At 33.2% G+C, this 27,122-nt stretch overlaps 1 protein-coding gene across 1 annotated transcript in view; it reads right to left on the bottom strand.

Moving 5' to 3' along the window:
- Positions 1-27,122, bottom strand: part of SLC9A2 (solute carrier family 9 member A2) — a 117,549-nt gene that overhangs the window by 80,200 nt on the left and 10,227 nt on the right. Inside the window, exon 2 of the mRNA XM_074299713.1 lies at positions 3,353-3,816. Within this exon, the coding sequence (XP_074155814.1) occupies positions 3,353-3,816 (464 nt within the window). The remainder of the gene's footprint in view (positions 1-3,352; positions 3,817-27,122) is intronic.

A 27,122-nucleotide genomic window follows, 5' to 3' on the forward strand; every position in this document is an offset into this window, starting at 1 on the left:
GATTATTTCAAATTTATCCTATTCATAACTTGTTTCTACATAGTTATTTGCACATTTTCTCTTGTATAAAGACTATGAGCTTCTTGAGAACAGGGGCTGTCTTTTTATTCCCAGTAATTAGTACAGTACTTACCACAAAGTTAGGTACTTAAATATTTACTTAACCAGCTATTAAATTTTACATACCTAGAATAGCATGTGCCCCAACATATTCCTTTGGATCAAGAAGCTACAAAACCAACAATATGAGGGTCAATAATGGATAAATTACTAATCTCTACATTTTCTATTTTGCACTTTATTACTAAGAGATTTATGTATAAGCAAATGCGTTTTTTCTTAAAAAAAAAAAAAAATTTATCCCTAACTCAGCTAGATTACAAGTGTTTTGCAAAACTTTCTCCATTTAACAGAGGACCTGAAATATGCCCTGTAAAAAGAATGGAATAATAAATCCAAAAATATTCCATAAAATATTTTATTAATACTCCTTAATAGTGCCTACCTAGTGAATATGACATATCTCAGGCTGTATTTCCATGACCCCAAACATCTGGAGAAGTCAGTAAAAAAAAAAAAAAAAAAAGAAAAAAGAAAAATCAGACAATTCAATGAAAAATAAATCAGTCAAACTGATTATTTCACATTGAGCAGACAACATATTCATTTGTTGGATTGAATTTTCAACTAAATTGATTGATATTTTGGCTTTATGTAGTCAGAACTATAGGTGCTTGGTGTGTTCTTTCCCTCACAGGATGTATACTGTGCTATGAAAGTCCCTTTCATTTGCAACTATTGCACCATACTTTTGACCTATACCCACTGGCCATGTGACAAGTGCTTCCACATCTAAAGAATAACTACACTCCTTTTTGTTTGGCCTGGATAGCTCTTCCTTCTTTTTCTGTCCTTGTTCTTCCTTTCAGACTTGGAATGGCAACTCCTTGGCTTGGCTCACTGCCTCAGCCTGTGTAAGTACTCTCTTTCCACAATGACTATGCTGAAATATCTATCACTCCCCTCATGTGCCTCTCCAGTTTATTACCAAAGTGTAAGCCCATATTGAACTTCTTCAGTCTCTCAATACATGAAATGTTATTTTGCCAAAGTTCCTTTTGTTTATCTATGTAAACACTATCTATGTGTGTGGTTGGTCATGATCCACATTGGGGATGCTTTCTTCCTATTAATATATTCCTGTTAATTATGATTTACTCCAATTCATTCAGTTCCTCTACACCCAGATACTTTGAAACATGAATAAATTACAATAATTGAATTATTTTAAAAGGGAGGGACGAGGAGGCAGGACATCTAATTCTATATTTTGCATTAATGATTTAACCTAACTCTCCAACACCTATATAACTCCCTACATAGCAACATCAGATACATTTGTTATTGCTTTATTTACTAATACTTCTCTTTTATTTTTCCTCCTTTCCTCCTTTCCTAATAGTCAGTAGTACCCTTGTAGGAATCCTAATCTTACAATTTGAAATACATGAAGATTCATACAAACATTCTATTCCTTCTGATGACTTTTGCATGAATTTATATAATCTCCTATACTTTGTCAAGGGAAACTAGGTGGCACAGGAAATAAAATGATGGGGCCTGGAGTTAGAAAGACCAAGTGCAAATCCAACCTCAAATGCTTATTAGCTGTGTAGTCCTGGGCAAGTATCCTGTTTACCTCAGTTTCCTCATTTATAAAATAATCTAGAGAAAGAAATGGCAAACCACTTCAGTCTCTTTGCACAGAAAACTCCAAATAGGGTCACTAAGAGTTGGACATGACTAACAATAACAACAAAATGCTTGTGTCAAGAGAAAAATGTGCACATAGTCATATGCAAGTAAGCATGGAGGAACTGGATTCTTCTGGGAATCTTAATGGAGTATAAAGTGTTCCCAGTTAAAATACAATCCAGGTAAGTTATTAACAAATCACTCTTAACAAATAGTGGATTAAAGAAGATTTATGGTTTATGCACTATAACTTGTTTGTAATAAAGTTTCCAACTATAGAGGAATAGAAATTGTTTGACAATGAAATATTAATAATTGGATTAATCGACATGATTAAAAAAAAATTTGATTGTAAAGCAATATAGTTAAGATCATAGAACCTTCAGATGCCATTTAGTCCAATCTCTTCATTTAATAGAGAAAACCAAGGCCCAAGGTCGCAGTGATTTATTACAAAAACTTATAAGAATCAGAGATACAATAAACCCAAGTCTTACACACTCAAGGGGGCTGCAATTAGACTGAGTTATTACCCTGCTAATAAAAGTTAGGTTACTTTCAGTGCTTCAATTCTTTCCTCTTTTACATATTATTTGCTTTTTACTAGGAAAAAGGAAATTTCTTCCTTTTCAAGTTCAAAACTGAGTGGATTAACAAAGAAATGGAAATAGTTCTTTATAGATGAAAGTATAGAGTCAGTTTTGGAGTATCTGAATTAATGATGGGAAATTGTGAATAATAAATAATCAGAAATAATCCAAAAGATATGGAAGTTTGGTTTAACCTAGAGGGTAGCTTTTCTTTTTTTTTTTTCTGTAGCAAATTATCTATCTAATTGGTAACAGCTTTAAAGTCCTTTAGCTGAGGAAGTTCAATCAGCTCCTTTGCAATAGTGACTGAGTGTGGCAGCAGGATAGGGGTGAGGGGTGGGGAGTGGGGAGACCAGGAAACTCCTTTATCTTCTCTCTCCCTACTGCTCTCTTAGCTTTTCAAGCTGGGGCTCCAAACATTAAATGCTGATGGTAGATAAGCTCCACTGCTCCAAAATGTAAGTGCTATCCAATTTTCATTCTAGAAAATACATACAGTGATTTTTTAAAAAAGGAATCCCAGGAGGAAGCCCAGTTGAATTATAATAGATAGACAGACAGACAGACAGACAGACAGATAGATAATTTACAAAATCAAAATGAATCCTCATCAACAAAATTCCTCATTAACAGTTCAAATGACACACCCAAAAAGGTTTATTTTTATTAGGCATAATTTGTCTATTTTGTTTTTATAAAATTACCATATCTTATGAACTATATATTGTTAGCATGAGTTCTCATCAATAAATCTCTTGAATTATGATCAAAGAGTACTGTTTTGAAAATAACTCAGCATGATAAATCATTAAAGATTCATAGATCAACATAACTTTGAAGCATCACTCTAACAAAAATTAGTTTGTATGTCCCAAGATTTGAATGTAGCACAACTATGCTAGATTCATTTTCCTAGCATTTCAGATAGGAATTTGGATACAATAGATGGAAATATAACTTGTTATCACTCAATAATAAAAATGCAATTTGGAAAAAAAATAACTTACCACTGTTACAGCATCATTCAACAGTGACTCTCCAAATACCAAGATGTAAAGTTGTTCATTGACATGAATATTTTCAAAGACAGCAAGTACTGCCACGGGATCCACAGCTGAAATTAAGCTGCCAAAAAGCAGGCTCTGTAGCAAAGTGATGTCAGTCAAGCCAAATGTTTCAATTTGGCAGATGCCAAACAGAGAGATTCCAATGCCAATAGAATTCCAAAGGGTCCCTACAACAGCATACCAGAATATGGTGCCAATGTTCTCAAAGAAAGGACGGGTTGGCATAAAATATCCTGCATCAAGAACAATGGGTGGAAGGAGATATAAGAAAAATACATCTGTCTTCATTGCAGGTGGAGACTTTTCATCTACTCCAAATATAATTCCACCTAGTAGAAGTCCAACCATGATAAGAAGGCAGCTTTCAGGCACTATTGTGGGCAACTTGTGATAGAGGTGAAAGCCTGTGAGGAAGAATAATAACAAAAAAATTTTTTTGTTATCTAAACATTATTCTCATGAAGAGTCCTGACTTGTCCTTTTAAGAAAAGTTTTAAAAATCAGCAAAGTAGCATATTCAAAGCTTTTTAAGTGCATGATATTAAGCAGAATTCAACGCCCCCTCTCCTTATTGAGTACATTTGGGATGAGTTAAAATTAGAAGGTAGAATTTTATAATTTATATATTTATAATATTGGGTCTTATTCTTTAGAACACAACTCCCATCAAGAACTATATAAATACTGGACTGGGAGAAGACTGGATAAAATTCTGATACTTTGGAATATGCTTGATTTTTTTTTCATTTAATAATCTTAAAATGGAATAATGTTCAGTATCCTATTTTTTTTAATGAGGCACACTCTAAAGAACAAAGGTCTATCTTCTACAGAAAAAGAGCTTAAAAGAGTGAGTAGAATACTGTACTTGAAGTCAGAGATTACTAAATTCAAAATCTGCCTCTAGACACTTACTAACCACTTGAATATGAACAAGTCATATCTTTTCTCAGGCTCATTTTTCTCATCCATAAAATAAAGATAATAATACCTGTAATACCTACCTAATAGAGTTGTTAAGAAGCTAACCTTAAATACCATATAAATATCAGTTTTTATTATTCAAAATATGTAACATAAAACAAAGAAACTCAAATATGCTGTATTACAATGCAAAAATCAAGAACTTGGAAGAGCTTATATTATAATCTCAGAAATCTTAGATAGATGATTTTATTTTTCTCATGTTCTGAAGCTCTCTACTAAATATGTTGTGAACTATAATAATTGATGATATTATGTATGGTTGAAACAGCCTAAAGAACTGAAAAGGAAATTAGTTTTTTTTAAAATGAGACTTGTGAGCAGCCTTTATTTGCTTAAAAACAAAAACAGCATTATATAAAGTTATAATAGTAGGTAGTATATAAAGATAGTCAATTGCTCCAGCTATTCAGTGCTTATGGCCTCCCTTCTATTGACTTCACTGATCAACAGAGAAAGAAAGATAATCCATTAACAACTAGGTTTTCAGGATATGGAACTAAGTAATGCCATTTACCCACAGCTATCATAAGTAATTGAGATGAAGAGGATAATAGCACACCTCAATCTTTCCTATTTACTAAATCCCCAGGCTGCTCTCAAGGATAAAATAAGGAACTACCTTTGCTGGAGTTTAATATAGAATAAGGCTCAAAAACACAATTCCAGGGTTTTTTATCAGGTCTATTTAACTGTTGAGATCTGATAACACTGCCATGACATGTGAGATGCCAAATTTAGAGACACCTTTACCCCAAATGTTCATATGGATTATTTGTGCTCAACCAATGGTAGAACATTCTGAGCTTTTATTGGTCTAATCAGCCAGTCAGATACACTATACTTTGACTTTAACATAGTGATGTCATTTTGGTCCTCTTCAAGAACAAAGGACAATAAGCAACCAATCCATCCATTTTTGCATTTATGTATCATTTCTCTCTCTCTCTCTCTCTCTTTCTCTTATCTATCTATCTGTCTATCTACCTATTTCCATCTAGGGAAAAAACACATAAACACACACACACACTTGTCTTTCACTTCTACTTTCTATGCACTTTTCTCCCTTTGTTACTGTACTTCAAATTTATGAATATCTATTGTCTCTCTGCTAGTCTAGCCTTTTGAGAAGTTAAGCATTGAGGTGACCCTCCCTGCCTTAGAGCTAGCTGCCACAGCTCTTCTAATTGAGAAAGCCTCAAATCTCACCCTAGGCTAGGTTGGAATCCAATTCCCCACCAGATACAGAGCATCTTTGCCCTCAAATTAGAATTGGGGAAAGGAATGAGAGTGAACATCTACACTGATTCCAAATATGCTTTTCATATTTTGCACACTCATAAGAAAAGAAAATTGACAGCAAAAAGTTCTCCTATTAAATATGCAAGAAAAACAGACTTGCAGATTCAGCTGCATTTACCCCTGACCATGGCACCTTTACTTCCCCAGCACAGAAGAAAGGAAACATACCCTTTCTCCTACTAGGAGGTTTTAAACACCCTCAGGCCAGCTTCTAATCCTAGAGACTACCCTGTTGTTCACAAACTTCTGTTTGGCCTGCCCATCGCTTTTCAGAGCAAGGACCCAGCTTTTACTTCTCAAATAATTCAAAAAGTGGCTGAGGCACTTAAGATTAGTCTTCTTTCTCATTACTTTCCACTTTTTCCAGGTATACCTGGAACAAAACTCAAAGGAATCACAATAAGGATCATTCAAGACCTAGAAGCTTCCACATTAAAGGATCGAAGGGCCTGGAATCTGATATTCCAAAAGGCAAAGGAACCTGGTATGCAGCGAAGAATAACTTATGCAGCCAAACTGAGCATTTTCTTCCAGGGAAATAGATGGGCATTCAATGAAATAGGTGAATTCCATTTATTTCTGATGAAAAAAACAGAGCTAAACAACAAGTCTGACCTCCAAATATAGGACTCAAGAGAAGCATAAAAAGGTAAAAAGAACTCTTGAGAGCTGTATTTCTGTTATGGGTAGACATAAAGAGTACATGTATAATTTGGTTTTACTGTTATAATATACAAAAGGATCTAGAGGTGTAAAGGAAATTGTACCAGAAAAAGGGAAAAGTGGAGGTACTACAGGAGGGAAGGGAAGGAAGAGGGAAAGGAAACCTATTATATCTGAAGGAAAGAAAGGAGGGGGATGAACATAGTGTGAATCTTACTCTCATCAGAATTGGCTCAAAGAGAAAATATTAGACATTTGGTTTACAGAGAAACTTATCCCACCTCATTGAAAAGTGGAAGGCGAAAAACAAAAAGGGAAGGGTGTAGATTAATAGAAGGGATTACACAAATTGTAAGAGAAAGATTTAAGAAAAGGGGAGGGATCTAAGGGAGAAGGACAGATTCTAAAGAGTGAGGGCTATGTGAGGCAAGTGGTGCTCATAAATTTAATACTGGGCAGGGGGATAAGGGGGAAAGGAAAGAGAAAGGCATAATCTGGGGATAACAAGATGGCAGAAAATAAAGAATAAGTAGTTTTTACCATAAATGTGAATGGGGTAAACTCCCCCATAAAGCTGAAGTGGGTGATAGACTAGATTAAAAGCCAGAAACCTACAATATTTTGTTTACAGAAAACACACTTGAAGCAGGGCGATATACACAGAGTAAAGGTAAAAGGCTGGAGCAAAATCTACTATGCTTCAGGTGAAGTAAAAAAAAAAAAAAAAAAAAAAAAAAAAAAAAAAAGCAGGGATAGCCATCCTGATCTCAGATCAAGCAAAAGCAAAAACTGATCTAATTAAAAGAGATAAGGAAGGGCATTATATCTTGCTAAAGGGTAGCATAGATAATGAAGCAAAATCAATACTACACATATATGCACCAATTGGTATAATATTTAAATTCCTAAAGGAGAAGTTAAGAGATCTGCAAGAAGAAATAGACACCAAAACTATAATAGTGGGAGATCTCAATCTTGCACTCCCAGAATTAGATAAATCAAACCATAAAATAAATAAGAAGTTAAAGAGGTAAATAGAAAACTAGAAAAGTTAGGTATGATAGATCTTTGGAGAAAACTAAATAGAAACATAAAGGAGTACACTTTATTTTCAACAGTTCATGGAATGTATACAAAAACTGACCATATATTAGTACATAAAGACCTCAAATTCAAAAGCAGAAAGGCAGAAATAGTAAATGCATCCTTTTCAGATCACAATGCAATAAAAATTACATTCAATAAAAAGCCAGGGGAAAATAGACCAAAAAGTGTTTGGAAACTAAATAATCTCATCCTAAAGAATGAATGGGTGAAACAGCAAATCATAGGCACAATTAATAAATTCACCCAAGAGAATTACAATAAGCAGTAATAAGGGGAAATTTTGTGTCTCTAGAGGCCTACTTGCATAAAATAGAGAAAGAGAAAACCAATGAATTAGGCTTGCAACTAAAAAAGCCAGAAAAAGAGCAAATTAAAAACATCCAATCAAACTCTAAACTTGAAATTCTAAAAGTAAAAGGAGAAATTAATAAAATTGGAAGTAAAAAAACTATCAAATTAATAAATAAAACTAGGAGTTGGTTCTATGAAAAACCCAACAAAATAGATAAACCCTTGGTAAATTTGATTAGAAAAAGTAAAGAGGAAAATCAAATTGTTAGTTTTAAAAATGAAAAGGGCACTAAAGAAGAGAAAATTAGAGCAATAATTAGGAGTGACTTTGCCCAATTTTATGCCAATAAATTTGTTAAATGAAATGGATGAATACCTTCAAAAAATATAGGTTGCCCATATTAACAGAGGAAGAAGTAAATTGGTTAAATAGTCCCATTTTGACCTGTATGCCAAAATGTTTGTGGCAGCCCTTTTTGTAGTGGCTAAAAACTGGAAAATGAATGGATGTCCATCAATTGGAGAATGGTTGGGTAAATTATGTTATATGAATGTTATGGAATATTATTGTTCTGTAAGAAATGACCAACAGGAGGAATACAGAGAGGCATTGGAGAGACTTACATCAACTGATGCTGAGTGAAACGAGCAGAACTAGGAGATCATTAAACAATGATACTGTATGAGGATGTATTCTGATGGGAGTGGATATCTTCAACATAAAGAAGATCTAATCCAATTCCAATTGATCAATGATGGACAGAATCAGCTACACCCAGAAAAGGAACACTGGGAAATGAGTGTAAACTATGAGCATTTTTTTGTTGTTGTTTTTCATCCCAGATTATTTTTACTTTCCGAATGCAATTCTTCCTTTGCAACAACAACAATACCAAAAAAATAAATAGTCCCATTTTAGAAAAAGAAATAGAATAAACTATTAATCAATTCCCTAAGAAAAAATCCCCAGGACCAAATAAATGGATTTACATGTGAATTCTATCAAACATTTAAAGAACAATTAACTCCAATGCTATGCTAATTATTTGAAAAAATAGGGATTGAAGGAGTCCTACCAAATTCCTTTTATGACACAGACATGGTACTGATATCTAAACCAGGTAGGACAAAAACAGAAAGAAAATTATAGACCAATCTCTCTAATGAATATTGATGCAAAAATCTTAAATAAAATATTAGCAAAAAGATTACATAAAATCATTCCCAGCATAATACACCATGACCAAGCAGAATTTATACCAGGAATGCATGGCTGGCTCAATATTAGGAAAACTATTAATATAATTAACTATATCAATAACCAAATTAACAAAAACCATATGATTATCTCAATAGATGTAGAAAAAGCATTTTATAAAATCCAACACCCATTCCTATTTAAAACAATAGAGAGTGTAGGAATAAATGGACTTTTCCTTAAAATAGTCAGTATCATCTATTTAAAATCATCAGTAAGCATTACATGTAATGAGGATAAACTGGAACCATTCCCAATAAAATCAGTAGTGAAACAAGATTGCCCACTATCACCATTACAATTCAATATTGTATTAGAAATGCTAGCTTTGGCAATAAGAGATTAAAAGAATTAGAGTAGATAATAAGGAAACCAAAAACTCTTTGCAGATGATATGATGGTATACTTAGAGAACCCCAGAGATTTTATTAAAAAGCCATTAGAAATAATTCACAACCTTAGCAAAGGTGTAGGTTACAAAATAAATCCACATAAATCATCAGCATTTTTATACATCACTAACAAAATCCAACAGCAAGAGAAACAAAGAGAAATTCCATTTAAAATAACTGTCAATAGTACAAAATATTTGGGAATCTGTCTGCCAAGGGAAAATCAGGAACTATATGAGCAAAACTACAAAACACAAAATTCATCTGGAAGAACAAAAGATCAAGAATTTCAAAGGAACTAATGAAAAAAAAAAATCAAATGAAGGTGGCCTAGCTATACCTGATCTAAAACTATATTATAAAGCAGCAGTCACCAAAACCATTTGGTATTGGCTAAGAAACAGACTAGTGGATCAATGGAATAGGTTAGGTTCACAGGACAAAATAGTCAATAAATATAGCAATCTAGTGTTTGATAAACCCAAAGATCCCATCTTTTGGAATAAGAATTCACTATTTGACAAAAAATGCTGGGAAAATTGGAAATTAATATGGTAGAAACTAAGCATTGAGCCACACATAACACCATACACCAAGAGAAGATCAAAATGGGTTCATGATTTAGGCATAAAGAATGAGATTATAAATAAATTAAAGAACATAGGATAGTTTACCTCTCAGACTTGTGGAGGAGGAAGGAATTTGTGACCAAAGAAGAACTAGAGATCATTATTGATCACAAAATAGAAAATTTTGATTATATCACGTTAAAAAGCTTTTGTACAAACAAAACTAATGCAGACAAGTGTAGAAGGGAAGCAATAAACTGGGAAAACATTTTTACAATTAAAGATTCTGAAAAAGGCCTCATTTCCAAAATATTTAGAGAATTGTGATTATAATTTATAAGAAATCAAGTCATTCTCCAATTGATAAATGGTCAAAGGATATGAACAGATGAACAATTTTCAGATAATGAAATTGAAACTATTTCTATTCATATGAAAAGGTATTCCAATTCATTATTGATCAAAGAAATGCAAAGTAAGACAACACTGAGATACCTGTCAGATTGGCTAAGATGACAGGAAAGATAATGATGAATTTTTGGAGGGGATGTGGGAAAACTGCAACACTGATGCATTGTTGATGGAGTTGTGAATGGATCCAACCATTCTGGAAAGCAATTTGGAATTATACTCAAAAAGTTATCAAACTGTGCATATCCTTTGATCTAGAAGTATTACTAGTGGGCTTATATTCCAAAGAGATTTTAAAGAAGGGAAAGGGAGCTCTTTGTGCAAAAATGTTTGTGTCAGCCCTTTTCATAGTGGCTAGAAACTAGAAATTGAATAACTGCCCAACAATTGGAGAATGGCTGAGTAAATTGTGGTATACGAATATTATGCAATATTATTGTTCTGTAAGAAATGACCAACAGGATGATTTCAGAAAGGTCTGGAGAAACTTACATGAACTGATGCTGAGTGAAATGTGCAGGACAGGAGATCATTATATATTTTAACAGCAATTCTGATGGATGTGGACATCTTCAACAATGAGATGAACCAAATCAGCTCCAATAGAGCAGTAATAAATTGAACCAGCTATACCCAGCGAAAGACTTCTGGGAGACCACTATGAACCACTACATAGAATTCCCAATCCCTCTATTTTTGTCTGCCTGCATTTTTAATTTCCTTCACAGGCTAATTTACACTATTTCAAAGTCTTTTTGTACAGCAAAATAACTGTTTGGACATGTATACATATATTGTATTTAACTTATACTTTAACATATTTAACATGTATTGGTCAACTTGCTATCTAAGGGAGGAGGTGGAGGGAAAGGAGGGGAAAAATTAGAACAAAAGGTTTTGCAATTGTCAATGCTGTAAAATTACCCATGCACATATCTGGTAAATAAAAAGCCATAAAAAAAAAAAGAAAAGAAAAGAAATAACCAGCAGGATGAATACAGAGAGGCTTGGTGAGACTTACATGAACTGATGCTAAGTGAAATGAGCAGAATCAGATCATTATACACTTCAACAACAGTATTATATGAGGATCAATTCTGATGGAAGTGATGAACAGAACCACCTATACCCAGTGAAAGAACACTGGGAAATGAGTGTGGACCATAACATAGCATTTCACCTATTTCTGTTATTGTTTGTTTGTATTTTTGTTTTTCTTCTCATTTTTCTGATTTTTCTTGTGCAGTAAGATAATTGTATAAATATGTATACATATATTGTATTTAACATATACTTTAACATATTTAACATGTATGGGACTACCTGCCATCTAGGGGAGGGGGTGGAGGGAAGGAGGGGAAAAGTTGGAACAGAAGTTTTTGCAAGGGTCAATGTTGAATAAATTACCTATGTATATGTTTTCTCAATAAAAAGCTATAATAAAAAAGAAGCAATAGAAAAAAAAGACACTAAGAGAAAAATATTCTTATAAAGTAATTATAATTAATTACATTTGGCCTCTGCATTTTTAACCTACTTGTGAGATTTGTTTCTTTTAGACTCCAAGCTATGAACTTCCAACTATTTGTTCATCTTGTATATCATTAGCTAATTGATTCTGAAACCCAGAACCCCTCTGAATGCTGCTATTGCCATCTTGCCGTCTCTCCTTCTCAGTGTGGACTCCCACTAAGCAGGGCATACTACACCTCTTATAAGCATGAAGCAGCTCCAGAAGATGAGACCTCCGTGCCCTTGTTCCAAATGAATTTGGGGGATGACTGCTTGAGGGAGGGAAATTATGTAATATGATTTTGTGATTCCCTGATTTTAGGGGGAGCTTCTGTTCAGGCAATAAGTCAGTGATTCTAGATCTTCTGGCTTTAGAGTCTGCCTCAGAAAACTCCCACACCCAATCTGTGAGATTCTTACCTCCTTTATCAGATACCTTCTGGCCTCAGGATAGTCTCACAGATCAAACTCCTGAAACAACAGTGAATAGACCACTCCTCAATTAATTGCTGAGTGACAATCTGTCAGCAAGAACCAAATTCCAGAGAGGACTACTCCTTTCTACCCAGGAGTCATAGAATTAGAATATCTATGATAAAAAGCTGGATAAATGTGTGTCCTTGCTTCTGTTTCTCAGCTAATTTCTTTTAGAAATTCAAGCCCACTTTTATAATGGTGTTACAATTACAATGAACTGAGGTAGCTAGTTCGTGCAGTGAAATCAGGAGGACCTGAGTTCAAATTTGGTCTCAAACACTTAACATTTCCTAGTTGTGTGAGCCTGGGCAAGTCATTTAACCCCAATTGCCTAAGCAAAAACAAAAACAAAAACAATTACAATAAACTTTGCCCCTTGGCCAAGGGGGAAAAAAAAAAAAAAAAGAATAGTTAAGCAAAGAGAACAATCCTGGATATACAAAACAGGGAATAAGAAAAAAGTGAAAGCAGATAATATTATTAATTGGTTCAGACAAAGGAAATATAGTAAACACAGTCAGAAAAGTTGGACAATTACGTATTACAGTGATAAAGTTCTATAATAGTATGAATAAGAAAATAAAGACTATTGAAAGCTGGTAAACATTTATTTTAAAGGTGTAAGGTCACAGCAATTATTTCAATCCATTAAAAAACAGTTCTTTGTTCATCATTTACAAATGCTTTGATCTTTCAATGTAGGGCTCTAATATCTGAATTTTTTAAAAAACAAAATAATAAAAAGAATGAATGAATTGGTCAAGCTGCTCTATAGGTAATAAAGAGTTAAATAAATTTGGATCTCATTTATGGGAAGCAAAGAAAAGCATATTTCTTTTGGAGATTTGGTGGCTCAAAACAACAAAACACACAAAAATTCATAATGTATTTAAATTTCACTGGAAATAAAATGGACCCCAGAAAAGGTTTATATGAGAAAAAGGAAACTGAGTTTACATGGAATGCTATTATTCTTCCTGATAACTTTTCTTGGGTACAGATTTAAAGTAAGGCACTTCTATTGAAATTACTTACAAAAATTCTTTTTTTAAAAAACATATCCTTTTTAAGTCTTGACTAGTAGTGATACTCAAATACCAAGCAAATTATGGGATTTAGAGTTAACAGGGACCATAGAGATTGTCTCATTCTAATTTAACCCTTCATTTAACAGATAAAGAAACTAAGGTTCACAGAGATTGAATGACTTGTCCACGTTCCCACTATTTTTTGTATCATTTACATTATAGTATTATTTTCTTTGTCCAGGTGTTCATTACTTTACATTTCTGATTCACTTCTGCTTAGAATATCCTGAGCACTGAACCTTGTTTCATTCAATTGTTATCATGGGTACATAAAACTCTGTGAATATAGGTGCTTTATAAATGATTTATTATATTACTTTCATTTTATTTCAGTAGAAACTCAGTAAGGTGGAAAGGAGATAAGACTATGAGTTTTTTTATTTAGTCAGAAGAGGAATTATCCTATCTTGTAACTGAATCTCATTAAATTTTTTGTATATCAATTTTAAATGTTTATGGTAACATAGTATTCACTATATTTTCAGACCATACATGTTAAAAATCATTTATTTGATGTGTATATGATTTAGACATAAAGGGTGATATCCTAAGCAAATTAGGACAGCAAGAAATAATTTACCTGGCAGATCTATGGAGGAGGGAAGATTTTATGAGCAAACACGAGATAGAGAACAATATGAAATGCAAAATGGATCATTTTGATTACATTAAATTAAAAGGATTTGCACCAAAAAAAATTTTTTTAAAAGCTGATGTAACCAAGATCGGAAGGGAAGCAGAAATGATTTTTATAGCCAGTATTTCTGGAAAAGGCCTCATTTCTCAAATTAATAGAGAATTGAGTTAAATTTATAAGAATACAAGTCATTCCCTAACTGATAAATGATCAAAGGATATGAACAGTTTTCAGATGAAGAAATTAAAGCTCTTTATATTCATATGAAAAAAATGCTTTAAATCACTATTGATTAGAGAAATGTAAATTAAAACAACTCTGAAATCGGCTAATATGACAGAAAAGGAAAATGATAAATGTTGAAGATGTGGGAAAATCAGAACACTAATGCATTGTTGGTGGACTTGAGTGAATTGATTCTACAATTCTGGAGAGCAATTTGGAACTGTGCCTAAAAGGTGAAAAAAGCTGTACATACCCTTTCATCCAATTACACCAACAACCCAGTAATATCAGTAAAAGCTTACATATACAAAATGGTTATAGCAGCTTTCTTGTGGTGGCAAAGAATTGAAAATCAAGGGGATACCCATCAACTGGGGATCTGATGAACAAATTATGGTATATGAATGTAATAGAAAGAAATTCTATAAGAAATGATGAACAGGCTGATATCAGAACAGCCTTGAAAGGCTTACTTGAACTGATGCAGAGTGAATTGAGCAGAAACAGTAGCAACATTGTATGATGGTCAACTATGAATGATTTAGCTATAAATACAATGATCTACGAGAATTCCAAAAGACTCATGAATGAAAATGCTATCCACATGCAGATAAAGAAGTATACATAACTTTTTCACTTAAATCCAATTCACTTGCATGTCATAGCATCACCTCCCTAATGTCATCCTCTTCGAGAATGTAAGACAAACAACAACAAAGGAGGATGAAGTTTAAATATAGCTCAAAAATATTATTTTCACTTTTTGTTTTGTTTTGTTTTTTCTTTCTCATGTTTTTTTTTCATTTTATTCTGATTCTTCTTTCATACTATGCCTAATGTACAATATGTTTAATATGATTTCACATATATAAATCTATAACAGATTTATAAAACTATCTTCACATATAATTGGAAAAAACAAAATACTATTAAGTAGGGGGGAGAAAATTATTTGAGCTGATGTTTGAACACTTTATTTTAATTCTGTTTTAATCCATTTTCTTATTATCTCATGCTCTAATGGACTTTGTGAACCTGGAGATAAAGAATCATTTCTTGTTGTTCAGTTCTTTAAGACTCTTCACAGTTCCATTTGGGGTTTCTTTGGCAAAGTGGTTTGCCATTTCTTTTTCCAGAAGAAGAAACTGATTTAGTAGGTGAGCAAGTCACTTATTCCTGTTTACCAGTTTCTTCTTTTGAACTCAAGTGGTGGCTTTTGAACTCAAGTCTTCCTAACTTCAAGCCTAGTGCTCTATCCATTGTAATATCAAACTACTCCCAAGGGCTCACAGGATATATTTAGATGTAGAAAAGCCCTTATAAGTCACTGATCCAATCCTCTTGTTTTACAAATGAGGAAACTGATAGCAAGAAAATCAGAGAAGGAATTCAAGCCCAATTCCTTTAATTCTAAATCCCACTATGTCATACTGTCACCATAGAGGTTTTCATACTTGATGTTAGACACACAGTGAAAATTTTATTTTGTTTTGGCATATTGGGTCAATTAGCAATCATTTATTAAGTGCCTATTAAGTACCAGGCAATATGCTAGGTGACAGATGCCAATAATTATTAAGATCAAAAGTCTTTTTGTTTTTTTTTAAAGAAATTCCATTTCTTTTGCAGCTATCTAATTTTCTATATCAATAGGAGACAAAGATCAACAACAGAGGTTGAAAATATCACATCAGAAATATGGTTACATGAATTGCCCAGTCACATTATTGTGCAATCAAAAATAAGTACTTTTGAACACAAATACTCATTTAAAAATCTATTATCTCCCAGGCACTGGAGATACCCAAAATAAAAGGAAACAGTCTGTAACCCTAAGGAACTTGCATTCTAATGAGGGGACACCATGCTCATAGAGAGATATATACAGTATATATATATGAAGCAGAAATGATACAAACCCTGAAGGAAGACATTAGCAGTTTTCTGTGGCACTCAAACTGGGTAGATATCAGAATAGGTGTCCATAACTACTAAAGACACAGAACTTTCAATCTCACTATTCACTAAAGAATGTAGCCTCACCATGGACCCAACTTAATACCACATACCAAGATAAGATCAAAATGGGTCCATGATTTAGGCATAAAGAACAAGATCATAAATAAATTAGAGGAACATAGGATAGTTGACCTCTCAGACTTGTGGAGAAGGAAGGAATTTGTGACCAAAGAAGAACTAGAGATCATTATTGATCACAAAATAGAAAATTTTGATTACATCAAATTAAAAAGCTTTTTTACAAACAAAACTAATGCAAAAAAGATTAGAAGGGAAGTAACAAATTGGGAAAACATTTTTACAGTTAAAGGTTCTGATAAAGGCCTCATCTCCAAAATATATAGACAATTGACTCTAATTTATAAGAAATCGAAATTAAGCTATTCTCCAATTGATAAATGGTCAAAGGATATGAACAGACAATTTTCAGATGATGAAATTGAAACTATTTCCACTCATATAAAAAAGTGTTCCAAATCACTATTGATCAGAGAAATGTAAATTAAGACAACTCTGAGACACCACTACACACCTGTCTGATTGGCTAAGATGACAGGAAAAAATAATGATGAATGTTGGAGGGGCTGTGGGAAAACTGGGACACTGATATATTCTTGGTAGAAATGTGAAAGAATCCAACCATTCTGGAGAGCAATTTGGAATTATGCCCAAAAAGTTATCAAACTGTGCATACCCTTTAATCCAGCAGTGCTATTGCTGGGCTTATATCCCAAAGAAATACTAAAGAAGGGAAAGGGACGTGTTTGTGCCAAAATGTTTGTGGCAGCTCTTTTTGTAGTGGCTAGAAACTGGAAAATGAATGGATGTCCATCAATTGGAGAATGGTTGGGTAAATTGTGGTATATGAATGTCATGGAATATTATTGTTCTGTAAGAAATGACCAGCAGGATGATTTCAGAAAGGCCTGGAGAGACTTAACATGAACTGATGCTGAGTGAAATGAGCAGAACTAGGAGATCATTATACACTTCAACAACAATACTGTATGAGGATGTATTCTGATGGAAGTGGATATCTTCAACAAAGAGAAGATCTAATTCGGCTCCAATTGATCAATGATGGACAGAATTAGCTATACCCAGAGAAGAAACACTGAGAAATGAGTGTAAAATGTTTGCATTTTTGTTTTTCTTCCCAGGTTATTTTTACCTTCTGAATCCAATTCTTCCTGTGCAACAAGAAATTCAGTTGTATATAGGATATATTAGAACATATCTAACATGTATAAGACTGCTTGCCATCTAGGGGAAGGGGTGGAGGGAAGGAAGGGGAAAATCAGTACAGTAGTGAGTGCAAAGGATAATGTTGTAAAAAATTACCCAGGCATATGTACTGTCAAAAAAAAGTTATAATTATAAAATAAAATATTTTTTTAATTTGAAAAAAGAAAAACTTCCATGGTCAGGGAATAGGAAAAAAAAAAAAAAAAAAAGAATGTAGCCTCACTTTTTTTCCTACTTTTCTTTGAATCCATTAATCAACCAAAGACCAGTTACTGAGAGCCTGCCACCTATCAGAACCTATTCCAGGTATGGGGAAATACAAAAACAGAAGGAAAACATTCCTAGCCCTTAATGATCTGACATTCTATAAAGAAGGCATAGGCATATAAGAATATATTCGTGTGTTTGTATGTATACAATGTTATGATACATCGATATTATAGTGATATATCATCTATTATATTGCATATATTATGTTGTCATATATGCCATATAAGATCTGATATAGCAAATATTATAAAATGATATAACATTATATTGATATTTGTGATATTACATGTAATATATACAATATGTTAACTTAGCACAACAACATATTAATAACAATATATAATACATTGTATGTCATTTATATATTAATGTATAATTGTTATATATATAGTATTATATATAATATACCTTATCTCTTATGTAACAATATATTATGAAGCATAACAATATATTAATAAATAGTTATTTTTTAAAATAAATATATGGTAAATTTGGGGTAGAGCATTAGCAACTGGAGGGATGAAAAAAACTTTAGCAGGTGAAGCTAGAACATATTTGAAGGATCCAAGGCAAGAAGGAACAGCCATGCAAAGATTCAAAGGTGATGGATAATATGTCACATGTAAGAAACAGCAAGAAATTCATCTCTTGCCAGAGAACACAGAGAGCAAATATATAAGTAGGAATGGAAAGGCAGATTGAGCTCAGGTTGTGATGGAGTATAAAACACCAACAGAGAAATTTATTTTCACTTTCTGTGAAAGGTACTTAAAAGCTCCTGCATTTTTAATTAATTTTGACCTGACTAACAAACAATATGTTGTCACTAATTTTGAGCTCATAGAAATAATAGCATAATAAATAAAACTCTCCAAATTTAGAACCAGGCACAAATCAATAAATTAACAAAGACTATACAAATTTTCTAGCAAATTTGGAATAATCTAGGTATTCAGTTGAAATAATACCTGAGAAATAAGAAAGATCATTGAATAAGGAACTGTGAATTTGTTTTATATGCTTTGGTTTTTTAAGAAACATATGTACTTATACATATATGTATATAGTACTAAATATTTCCTCTTTGTGTGTCTATAATATACATAAACATATATATATAATTCCTTAAGATGTGTAATACCAATTTTAACAAATTAATAATAAAATTCTCTATTTGTATCATCTTTTGCAATTTTTTCTGTGTATATTTTTAAAAGTTGATAAAAATTCTTTTTTTTTTTTTCTTCAGGGGGAAGACTAACTCCAACTGAATGTTTGCTTGTCATACTAAATGAGTAATCATAATACCAGGATGGAAGGTAAGAGTTATTGACAATGTCAGAGTCATTTTTTACACTGCCAACTGATAAAATGGATCACTATACAATGGAAACAGATGGTTTAAGCATACAATCCTTTTACCTAAATCATAACAAATTTCATTCCTTCTGATAGAAGTAATTCTGAAGGTGGTTTAAAAGGAGACCAGAGGATAAAATAAATAGAAATCATAGACAAAAAGATGAAAAAATCAATCAAAGAATATTTCCTGTGGTCCCAGAGTTCCTGCCAAAGTCTCCAGAACTCCAGAGCTGGGTCTCAGATCAATTTACCCAGGGGACAAAGATACAGACCCCCCCCAAAAAAAAAGTTAACTGCTCTAGATCTGCTTCCTTATTTGCAACAATTCCGACAATATTGAGTTTCTCCTCCTCTATTAGGTGATAGATTTGGTTTCCTCGCTCCTATCATCAAGCCCAGATGACATGAAGAATCTAATAGTTTAAAGAATCTTGTGGCCCAAGTACAATATCCTGATTTGGGACAGGGCATACATACTTCTGAATGGCAGACAATTCCTGCCATATCTCAAGGATATCAAAGGATTATATTTCAATAGGAGGTTGGACCGCTGACCAGTTAAGTATTCAGTGGTCTAAGGAGGAAGAGAAAAGTCTTCTGAATTGTCCCCTTTCCTTAAATACATTTTGGTCAGGTACAGTTGGAAGGTCCCTGAATACTAAGTGAACAATTATATATTCAGTAACAAAAGGAAACTTTAATAGTGGGTTACTTCTGCATGCTAAAATAACTGCTGCTAATCTCCAATCCCCATTCAGAATTGGAAAATACATTATTTTTCCAAGGACTATTTTTGTTTTAAGTTCTGACTATTGTCTTAATCATTCCATTGTGACCTGTAGATATTTATTTGGGTCTCTAAAATGTCTATTAAAACACCTGAATTCAGTGAGGTCATTGCTAATTGGCTAATCTGATCATTTCATAGGCTTACTTCTTCCCAAGGAACTGATGAAAAATCTAGAGGAAGTGGTGTGGTTAACTGGAACTGGCATGATGGTTTTCCTTCTCCAAAACATAAGCATGGAAATACTTGGGAGCTGAAAAGAGCCAGTAAAAAAAAAATAATAATAATAGGCAAAGGAAGCTATAGCATTATCTATTCATAGTTTTTCCTAACTTTTTATTTAGAATTCTTCCCAGTTTTGATTTTCTATATGCTCTCCCAACACTTGTACTGTTAAAAAAAAAATTCCCTAACTAATGAAGTACTTTCCCATTTTCCCACTCTCACAGATGAGAGAGCATCTAAATTAGAATCCTATTTCCCTCCAAAGCATTCCCAATAGAGTTATCTAAATTGTAGCTTCTTCCACCCTAAGCTACTATTGACATGTAAATTTAATTTGAAAGGATCTAAGAACATGTGTAAAAGGTAAAAGACTTGGCCTCTACATCCGTTTCTTTTCAATTTTCTGTAACTATATTTTCAGAATCTGTGTCAACCAATGTAAGAAATTCACTAAATTTGGGTAGAGTTTTGCAACAATCTCTATCAATTTTATGATTTTCATCTATCCCTGCCAGATGTTTCCCTATTCAGGTGATGTCTCTTTTGAAGGGTAATATTTCCTTTTAAAAACATGTGGGCATTCTATTCCTTACTTTATAGAGCTATAACAATTGCATAAAGTAAGTGTAAAATAACTTTTTTCTGTCTTCATAGAGCCATAAATCTATAGTTGCAAGGGCCCTAAGAGATCTAGCCCAATACCCTTTTTAACATTTGAAGAAACTGAAACACAGGTTGCAGAGATATGCCAAAAGCAAGATTCAAACTCAGATTTCATTCCCCAAATTCTCCCTTTGCATCATGTCATCTCCAAACCAAGGCTATCTCTGGAGAACTTTAGGTGTCATACTTTCAAAGATGTTTTTAGATATTTTATTTTCAACCTGCTATTATCCAGTCTAGATTAACTGTTCATTCTTTACAACTGGAGTCTTTTTCCTACTGTTTCATGTTAAGAATAGCATAACTATAACAAATGAAACTCATTCTGAATAAGTTATTGACAACAGGTTCAAATCTCACACTTATAAAAGCAAACTTAACAGTCCTCATGTGGTTTTATAAAGCTTGCAATTCATCTTGAGCTTTATCCCCCATCAAAAGAAAAGTCACTGTTATTGATTTGAGTTCATTTGATAGTACTGATGTCTAATTCCTGGAACATGAATGACAGTGGCTAATGAAGAAATACTAATATTTTACCTGGAAAGGATAAATCTTTATGGTGGTATGAGTATGACAGAGTTTATTTGAGGGTACTTCAGTTTTACAAATTTACATTTATGCTTATGCTGAGTCAGAATGTAACTATTACCTTGAATGACTTTTGATAAGGTTTCTGCTTTACCAGGACTTAGATTAAACACTAATTTCACATAAGTCAATAATTGAAAGCAATTTCCAGGCAACTCTACTAACCTGGATTTTAATACCTGGAGTTGGCATGCTTTCATCCCCCAAGTTAGTGAATAGGTTACTCTTTTCTGTCAAAGTTGTCCTTAATTACGCAGATGCTTGAATGAGTCGATATTATATAATCAGTGGATATGATCATTTATAAATAAAATTTACCATTTACTTAAATAGAAAAAAGCATCTTAAAACATCACAATGGAATATTTAATGTTTTCAATGAAACAGGTATCAGTGTTTTGTTTTATAGTAGTCATCAGATTAGGGAGCTAGTTAATACAGTGGTTAAACTCCAGGCCTGAAGTTAGAAGACCTAAATTCAAATCTTCACTTCAGATACTTACTAGTTTGTGTCACCAGAACAAGTCACTTAACCCTGTTTATTCAACTTCCTCCTCTGTAAAATTAATTGGAAAAGGAAATGGCTGAAACATAAAAATGGGTCACAAGGAGTTGAACATATCTTTTACAATTGAAGAACAGTGACCTGGTTATTCTTTAAATTTAATGTGCTAATATTAGGGGATATAACAGTTATTATGGCATAATGGATACAGAGCAGACCTTGGAAACATAAGCCCTGGGTTTAAGTCCTAACTGACTTTTATTTGACTTTGTGAATCTCTTGAACCTCTTTTAATATTCTGTGCATATTTGCATCTGTGAAGGTAGTTTTCTTAGTCTACTATCCTAATGAAATCATAGGGTCAGTATCTAACCTCCCCAAATAAGAGTACTGGTTCCTCAATAATGAAATTATAATTATGATAATTGCTATTAATGATATAATAATAATTATTATAATAATAGCTGACATTCACATAGTATTTTAATATTTGCAAAGTTCTTTTGTGTGTGGGGGTGGGGGGTGTATATGTGTGATATGTATACACACACCTATTAAATTTCATTTGAGCTTTACAACAACTCCATAAGGTGTTCCTGTTGAATACCTGGGGGAATATGTGACTTTGGCAACATGAGAATTACACAAGTACAGATGCAACCTCTCAGTGAGGGAATTCTGTAATGTTACCTGAGGCACACAGAGATAATAAACCTATTCAGGATCCCACAGTTTACAACTCTCATGGCAGGAATTGAACTTAGTGTTTTTTTTAATTTAAAGTCCAATATACAATCTGCTATACCACACTATATTAGGTAGAGGTATTACTATCCCCATTTTATAGATGGGGAAACTGAGAATCAAAGAGGGAGGTTACCTGGCATCTGTAACTAAAGCCACCATTACATTCCACAAGCAGAGCACTACAACCTTTATTTGAAATGAACTTAGAAATTCTTCTCTATTTCTCACCACAAAATTTTAAGCCCAAATCTCTCTTGATTCTAAGTGCAGTGCTCTTAAGTGTGGCTACAGTACCATATGTGAAACTACTAGAGTTAAGAAACATGTGAAACTACCATAGTTGAGTGTCCACTTTTATTGTTTTGGTGAAAAAAGAAAACTATTCAAAAAAGGTTTGCAATCATTCCTACTTTCTCAATAAGTTAGGCCATCAAAATCATCACAAGATTTATTTTTGTATCAGAAAAATATTATGGCCTAATCAGGGTCCTGAAACTTATTAATACTACCAGTGAGGACCTGCAAGGTATTTTATAAATGTTATCTTATTTAATCTGTAATAAATAATCTTATAAAATAGGTGTTATTACAGATGAAAAAAAAAAAAGAAAAAGAAAAAGAAAAACCTGAGGCTGAGAAAGTTTAAGTGACTTGCTCAGAGTTACAATGCTATCAAGCTACCTTAGCAGAATTTAACTCAGGTCTTGGCCATTTGGCCACCTAGTTGAACTTGAAAGTTGAATTTGAAAGAGTTATATAGTTAAGTTCCTTGAAATTTCAATTTAAGTCATTGTTATCATCTAAAAATTAGAAAAAATTGCTAAACATTGATCAGAGATGTGTTAAAGACACTATGGATATATCTTTGGATTAATCACAACTTCTGTGTGCCTCAGTTTTCTCATTTGTAAGAACAAAATTAGTAATAGCACTTACCTACCAGAGTTGTTGTGAGGACAAAATGAGATAATATTTATAAATCCCTTTGCAAACCTTAAAAGTATTATTAAAATGATGGCTATTATTATTATTAATAATAAACTAGTAAGTAAAGTAACTGATTTATATAGTGAAAATCAACTAATTAGTTATTTTTAAAGGACTATGCTCTTCTTTCACAATGGTCAAGAATTGAATTTCTAAGTATGGATTTTCATGGAAAAAAATTCTGATGTTGGGGAGGGAAGGCAGTGAAAGACTGCTGAATACGATATCTTTCTAATTAAATATTTAGAATTGCAGAAATTCAGAAATGGATGTGGCTTCAGGAGACCATACAGTTCAATCCTTACTTTAACAGGAATTCCTTCAAATCACATTGTATTATTTACTATATAGAAGAAACTAGAACCTAGCCACCAATTTTCCTATTATAATATCAATTATCCTTAAATGGAACAATCTTCCTTCCAGAATTAATTGCCCTCACCTAGTAGAACCTTGATAATAGTAGATTCTTAGTATTTGTTTGGATTGATCTGAATCGTTCAGAAGTGACCAATTCCCTTTTTTGAAAAATCTATAATGGTTAAATCATATTGAACCTCCTATTCATAGCATTCTATACTTTTTCCCAGCAGCACTTAATTGTATTAACCTCTAAGTCTAGCTCAGGCCATACTCTTCTGTTCTTGCCTGGCAAACCTGCTTGTTATCAAAAACCACAACTTAGCCAAACCTGAGTTTGAACTTATGCTATTTTATGTGCATATGTAATGTCCTGTTTCATGTGATTACCATTCACATAATTTTCTTTCTTTGAACTCTGGCTTATGATTCACCTCTATTAAGAAATTTCTCCCCTGGCATAATGGTACACAGCAGTAATTCTTTTTACTAGTGAAAACAAGAGTAGTGTATTATTTGAGACTGGGAGTTCTGAACTGCAATTAAGACTAAGCTGATCATTGTTCACGATAAGTCTGACACCAATATGGTGAGCCCCATGGAAGTGGGGATGGGAGAGTATTATGGAGGTCAAAACTTTTATGATAGTCAGCAGTGAAATCAAACTCTTAAGTCAATGCTGCCCTGGGCAAGACAGGAAGAACCAATGTTAAAACAAAAAAGAATTAAGAATTTTCCTTCTCTAATCTTGTCTAATAAAATATTCCCTATTATTCCAGAAAACCCACATCCGTGTCCAACACTCTCTGTTCAGCCACAATTGAACACATTTTTAAAATCACACCTTATATATCATAGTGCTTTGTATTTTTCCAGGTACTTTTACATCCAATTTCTCATTTAACTAATAGTAGCCCTTGGATTATTCCTAAATTTGCTATGGCCTACATAAATGCTTTAGAAGTCACCTTAGCAAGAGTAAAGGAAAAGTAAAGGACACTCTGTGTGTTTCATCAGTGCCTCTGTTTTTTAATATCCGGAAAAGGCTTCCAACATAGTACAGTACAGGAGAAAGTGTGTTAGATCTGAAAACTCTTTCCACTGGCTTTGCAGCCAAAAATTTTTAGCTGAAACCTTGCCTCTAATGCTTACTATTTGTGTGATACTGAGTAGCTCTGCAGACTTCCATTTTCTTACTAGTAATAATTATAATAATAATGAATATAAGTAACATTTATTTTTAGTTACAGTTATAGACAATGTGGCAGAGTAAATAAAATATCAGATATGGAGTCAGGTACATCTGCATTCAAATTCTGCCTCAGACATTTACTAGATATATTATTGTGTATCACTTAACCTCTTTGAGTGTCAGTTTCCACAAACATACAATGAAAGGATTAAATCCTTAAACTTAAATCCTCACATTCTTAAATTTAAAGGAATCTATTAGATTCTTTCCATTTCTAAATCTAGGATCCTATATATGTATATGATTTCATTTGGCTCCCACAACAATCCTACAAAGTTGTTGCTGTTTGATCATTTCTATCACATCTGACTCTTCATGACCCCATTTGGGGCAAAGATACCGAAGTGGTTTGCCATTTCCTTTTCCAACTCATTTTACAAATGAGGAAACTTAAGCAAAGAGAGTTAAATGACTGGCCTGAAGTCATACAGCTGGTTAGTGTCTGAGGCAGTGTCTGATAGCCTGTAAGATAGATACTATTTATTATCACCATTTTATAGATGAAGAAACTAATGATGAAAGAAATCTTTGCCCAGGGTCAATTAAGTGTCAGGGAAGGATTTTCCTTATTTCAAGTCTAGAATTCTATTCTATTTCCTATGCCAAACTGTTTCTCTGTAAAACAAGAAGGTTCCAATTCTATTTTTATGGTCCTCATTCGATGATTCTATGAGCCCCTCCTCAGACATTTCCTACCTGTGTGAACAGGGTTAATCTTAAAGTTCTATACAGGGAGCAGTTGGGTATCACCATAGTGCACATAGATGTCAGGCCTCAAGTAAGGAAGACTCATCTTCCAGGATTCAAATTTGGCCTGAGACACTTACTAGCTGTGTGACCCAAAGTAAGTCACTTTGCCTTCTTTGCCTCAGTTTCCTCACCTGTAAAATGAGCTGGGGGAAAAATGGCAAACCACTCTAGTATATTTGCTAAGAAAACTCCAAATGGGATCACATTTCAGTTGGACAGCACTGAAAAGACTAAACAACAACAGTTATATATAGGTTTAAGTTCATTAAAAAGTGTTAATTAAAAACAAATAAGTACTAATCCCTGATAAGATAAATTTGCCAGACAGGAAAGCTAGATAAAAATTTTACCTTTGAGTTTTCTCACCAACCTATGGTTTTATTCAACCATTAAAAAAAAAAAAAAAAAAAAAAAAAAAAAAAAAAAAACTAAGCTAAGTCATGTAATGAAATAATTAGGACTCCATTTTCCTTTCCAGCCTTATTTCCCATTACTGCTCTTCATCTACCCTCTGATCCAGTAAAATTGGAGATTTGCCATTTTTTAAACAAGACCCACATTTTCCTGCTTCCTTTTACTTACAATGTTCCCACTATCTGGTATACCTTACCCAACACTTCTCTTTTTTCTATCTCCCTGAAATCCTATCTATCTCTTAAGGCCCAATGTGTCATCCACAAAGTGTTTTTACTTTCTCCTTTTGCAGCCGAGGTGCCATTCTCAGCCTTTTACTCTCTCAAATCCCTTATATCCAATCTGTTGCCAAGTCAATTGATTCTATCTTCACAATAGCTCTGGTACCCATCTCCTCCTCTTCCCCAATATTGCTGCCACCTGGCATTTAATACACTACTGGGCACATAGATGATTTATAATTGCTTGCTGATTTGACTTGATTTCATGCAGATTTCTATATTCTCATACCTGAATGATTAAAATAGCCTTCTTACTGGTCCCTCTGCCTCAAGCATCTCCTCAATTCAGTCAATATCCATTTAGCTAACAAAGTGATTTTCCACAGGTCTGATTAT

The sequence above is a fragment of the Sminthopsis crassicaudata genome, chromosome 3 (assembly GCF_048593235.1).
Source record: "Sminthopsis crassicaudata isolate SCR6 chromosome 3, ASM4859323v1, whole genome shotgun sequence".
Classification (NCBI taxonomy): domain Eukaryota; kingdom Metazoa; phylum Chordata; class Mammalia; order Dasyuromorphia; family Dasyuridae; genus Sminthopsis; species Sminthopsis crassicaudata.